This window comes from Mirounga leonina, unplaced genomic scaffold (genome assembly GCF_011800145.1).
Source record: "Mirounga leonina isolate KUSES-001 unplaced genomic scaffold, KU_Mleo_1.0 Mir_197, whole genome shotgun sequence".
In the NCBI taxonomy this organism is placed as follows: Eukaryota; Metazoa; Chordata; class Mammalia; order Carnivora; family Phocidae; genus Mirounga; species Mirounga leonina.
The window spans coordinates 1,788,550-1,793,061 of NW_023270494.1; the positions used below are offsets into that span (position 1 = coordinate 1,788,550).

Genomic DNA, 4,512 nt, shown 5'->3' on the forward strand with positions numbered 1-4,512 from the left:
CAGTCCTGGGAGGTCCTATCACCTGAGTGACTGTGCTCAGTCCTGGGGGTCCTATCACATGAATGACTGTGCTCAGTTTGAGAGGTCCTATTACCTGAGTGATTGCATTCAGCTCCTCTAGGATGGCATCTTCATCTTCCTGAGTGAAGCTTCCTGCCAACAGGTCATCTATTTGCTGCGAACGGAAGAGCAGAGGTGAGGACCGTGGCCAGGCTGGGGCAGCGGGTAAGTGGCCTCTTGTGGAGGAAGGAGACAACCCAGGGCTCAAGGGCCCCCCTCACTCGAGGGCGGCCACTGGGCACTCACGTAGGTGGTAGGTGCGCTTGCAGGCTGGTGGAAGGCGGGGGCCCTGGAACCCGGCAACACCTACCCGCTGGTACTCCACGGCCTCCTGGGTCTCCTCCAGTATCCGCTCCACTTCTTCTATGGACATCACCTAATCAGGGCAGAGGGAGTCTAGTCAGTGAGGCACCAACAGAAGCCCTTGCAGTCAGGCCACCTGGACCGGCAGGGCACAAGCCAGGCCACGTGGGCCACGACACAGTTCTGGTCGTTTCTGCCGCGGGCTGGGCCCATGCACAGAGGCTCCAGGGCTCCGAAAACACCCGTCTTTTCAGAAGCCTCGACTGCACTGCTCAGACTCCTGCTGGCCCTTCGCCCCAGACCTCCCGGCACCCCAACCAGCCTAGAAGGTCCAGGCAGAAATAAGTAAGAGGGCGCCTGGGTGGCTCAGTCGTTAAGCGTCTGCCTTCGGCTCAGGTCATGATCCCAGGGTCCTGGGATCGAGCCCCACATCGGGCCCCCTGATCGTGGGAAGCCTGCTTCTCCCTCTCCCGCTCCCCCTGCTTGTGTTCCTGCTCTCTCTCTGTCAAATAAAATCTTTAAAAAAATAAATATTTCTAGGGGCGCCTGGGTGGCTCAGTCATTGAGCGTCTGCCTTCGGTTCGGGTCATGATCCCAGGGTCCTGGGATCGAGCCCCGCCTTGGGCTCCCTGCTCGGCGGGAAGCCTGCTTCTCCCTCTCCCACTCCCCCCGCTTGTGTTCCTGCTCTCACTGTCTCTCTCTCTGTCAAATAAATAAAAAATAAAAAAAAAAAAAAAAGAAAGAAATAAGTAAGAAGATGTCAAAAACTTTCTCTGGGCAGCTCACTTGATTTCGTTTGGGTTCAAAGAAGTGCCTCTGCTTAAAAAAAAAAAAAAAAAAAAAAAAAAGAAGTGCCTCTGCTTGCCTGGCAGGTACAGCACCTGGTCAGAGGTGGTCAGAGACGGACGGCGGTCAGAGAAGCTGGGTGGCTGTGGCGCTCTGTGTAGCCCTTGCTGTCCACTCATCAGGAGATGGGGGTGGGCTGGGGCACGGCCTCTCTGGGCCTCACCCCTCCTTTTGCTACCCACCTCTATGCCTCATCCTATGACAAGGCTGTGTTCACCTCCTCCAGGAAGCCCTCCCAATTAGTTCACCACACCGTTCCTGCACCCTCACTGGACTTTTCTTCCAGTAACTTGAACGTCTGTGCCCATCACCCCACTCTCAGGTCAATACCCTGGGTTTGTCCACCACCAACAACATCACCTTCTCTCGGTAGCAACTGGCTTTCCCACATTCCCAGCTGGCACCAACAGCTCCTGGCCAATGGCCTGGGCACAGGTGTGGCCTCGGGCACAAGCCCCGCCCCCTCGTTCACCCAGCTCCCCTTCCTCTCTGCCCCCAGCCCTGCAAGGACCCACCTGATGCATCTTTTTCAGACACTCATTTCCAATCTGCAGCCCTTCGACCACCTTCATTTCAATCTGGGTGAACTCAATACTCTGGACCTGAGGATGCCAAAGCAGACCAGGTGGTCAGGGGCCTGCCTCCCCCACCTCCTTCTCCCCCCACTGCCTGCTCCGCCTACCATCGTTTCCAGGCTGGTGATTTGGTTTTCTGTCTTGTCCAGAAGCTGCTCCCGGTACCGCTTCTTCTTGAGCAGCAGCTTGGCCCGTCTGCAGAGGGAACCCGCACGGTGACCCGCCAGCCGTGCCCGTTGGCTGGCCTTACCCGGCACGCACCGGCCTCTCCTGGGCCTACCCCACCCCCTGCTCTAGGCCAACAGGGGACTGCAGCCCCTTTGCACAGCCTGCCCTGGGCCCCACTCACTCCTTCTTCCCGTCCCGCAGGAGGTGCCTGGCGATCTCGCGCTCCCGCTCCAGCTGCTGGGTGACCCTCTTCTGGTACTGCTTCAGCTTGTCCCTCTGCTGCTTCAGTTGCTGCGAGAGCGCAGGCCTGGTCAACACCGTGCTCTCGCTGCCCCGGGCCCCGCGCAGGCCACCCAGCACCCTCTAGCACAGAGTTCTCCGTGGGGACAAAGGGCACGTGGGCCAACGTCTGGAGACATTTGGGGCTGTCACCTCTGGGGGGGCATGCTCCTGGCTCCAGTGGGTGGAGGCCAGGGGTGCTGCTCAGCATCCTGCAATGCCGGGGACGCCCCGCACAGGGGGGAGGCAGCCCCAGTGTCCACAGCCCTGAGGTGGAGAGCCTGCTCTCGAATGCATCACTGCACAGCATGGCTGTGGATGCTCGGGGGGCGGGGGGGGGGGGGCGGCGGGTCAGAGGGTTGCCGCTGCCTCAAAGGCTCAGAGACAGCAGAGAAGGGCCCCAGAGGGCCACCATCCCACCCAGCACAGCGAGGGTTTCGGACCTTCCATCCCGGCTTCGCTCTGCCGGCTTTAGACGTGTTCTCGATGTCTTTAGCTACCCTGCTCTTGTCGCTTATCACTGTGTCTGAGTTGACAACAAACGGCACATTTGGGTGAAGTGCTTGCGGGATCTTGCCAAGCACCTGGGACCCCCGGGTACTGTCCCAGAAAGGACACAGGGTCATTTACACATGTCCTATTTTAGGCCATTCACATTGCTTCCAAATCTCACCATTTCAGATGACAGTACGGTGAACACCTGCAGGCACAGGGCATTTCTCATATGTAGCTTTATATCTTTAGCATCGATTACTGTTGAGTTGATTAACTTAATTAAGTCAAAAGGTTCGTACATCTTTAAGACTCAGGACAGTGAGAAACCATCCACCAGCGTAGACGTGTCTGCAGGGGCCTGCTTCACGGGTCCCTCTACAGCACGTTCTCCTTAGTGCCTGTCCCAGGGAACCGCATGGCTTGTGGGTCAGGCCAGGTGATGGCCGCACACGTTCTCCTTGCTGCAATGAAAGGGGCCCGCTATCCCGGCCCCATGGCCCAGAGACACCGTGACCAGCCTACGTGTGCAGTCTTCTCAGCTCTGGCTGCCGTTCCTCCCCGGGGGGCTGGGCACCCGCCCCTGCCCCTCGGGCCACTGTCCAAGCTGGGCGTGTACAGAGTATTGAAGATGAGCCAAAGAAGCAGGTGGGGCCAGACTGCCTGCTTTGTAAAATGAGAGGCGTCAGCGGAGGGTCACAGGGCAGAGAGCACACTGGGGCCTGGAGCTTCTCAGCTTTACAGCCAGGAAAACCTCAGGCAGTAATTCGGTTTATTGTGTGCAAACCGCGTTGTTCCAGTCCGGGCCACACCAAACTGAATTCCCGGCAAGCGGAAAGGCCTCCCTCCAGAGAAACCCAAAGGTGAGTCCTCAGGAGAAGAGAAGCGCCTCGGGGGTTCCCACGGGCGCCAGGTGCGCCCCCTGACTCCCCAGAGCTCAGTGCTCTTCCCGCGCAGCACCCACCGCCCTTCAGATGTTCTCTAGGGACAAACGTGCCCGATTCCCCTTCATCGGGGGAACTTCAGTTAAGAACCTTTTATAACGTAGGGTCTCTGCAGCCAAGGCGTCATTTGAACTTCTCTCTGCGTACAAAAATGACGCATTTTGTTGCAGGTAGTTTTGAAAGGAAAGCACGGGCAAAGGTAAACTCTGCTCAGACTTTGGACCACCTCCTTCCTGGCACACTTCTCTCCTTACGGAAACGGATCGGGGTGCACATGCCATTCCCTGAACCTCTCCGAGGGTCCTGTCCACAGAAACTAACTTTTCTACCGGCGCTCCCCGGAATCCGCAACAGCCAGAGCAGCACCGCGGCCACAGCCCAGTGCGGTGGCGGCAGCCCAGCCAGAGTGCCGAGGGGGCCGAACAGGCTCGCAGACCCAGGCGAGGCTGGCGCGCCCCGAGTCGCGGCCCCGCGGCCCCGCGGCCCCCCGGCCCGGGGCGCGGGGCTCGGGACCCGCCACCGGCGAGCGCGCGCTCGCCCGCCGACCAGGTGTGACCACGACGCGGCGCGACGCCCCGACACCGCGGCCCCGGCTTCCCCCGCCCGCATCGCCTTGCGGCCCCCGCGCGGACGCGCCCCGCGGCTCGGGACGCCCGCCGCCCGCGGTCCGGCGCAGCGGCAGGCCCTCCGGGGCCGGGCAGCCCCGCCCCAGGCGCCCCGCCGTCGCCGCGGGGCCCGGCTCTCACCAGGACGGCCTTGTCTTGCTCGGTGACCCGGCTCTGCTTCTTGCGGCCGAACAGGTTGCCCATGGCGCCCCGGCCCCGCGGCCCCGCCCGCCGCGCCCC

At 60.9% G+C, this 4,512-nt stretch overlaps 1 protein-coding gene across 2 annotated transcripts in view; it reads right to left on the reverse strand.

The window, feature by feature from the left end:
* CHMP6 (charged multivesicular body protein 6) overlaps positions 1-4,512 on the reverse strand; it is a 7,051-nt gene extending 2,539 nt beyond the window's left edge. Inside the window, exons 1-8 of one of the 2 annotated variants that reach the window (XM_035025826.1) lie at positions 4,414-4,512; positions 3,758-3,806; positions 2,905-2,984; positions 2,134-2,243; positions 1,892-1,979; positions 1,725-1,811; positions 371-436; positions 95-175 (exon numbers count right to left, since the gene is read on the reverse strand). In XM_035025826.1, coding sequence (XP_034881717.1) covers positions 95-175; positions 371-436; positions 1,725-1,811; positions 1,892-1,979; positions 2,134-2,243; positions 2,905-2,984; positions 3,758-3,806; positions 4,414-4,476 — 624 coding nt within the window. In that variant the 5' untranslated portion in view covers positions 4,477-4,512. The remainder of the gene's footprint in view (positions 1-94; positions 176-370; positions 437-1,724; positions 1,812-1,891; positions 1,980-2,133; positions 2,244-2,904; positions 2,985-3,757; positions 3,807-4,413) is intronic. The other variant, XM_035025827.1, reaches the window with a different exon arrangement.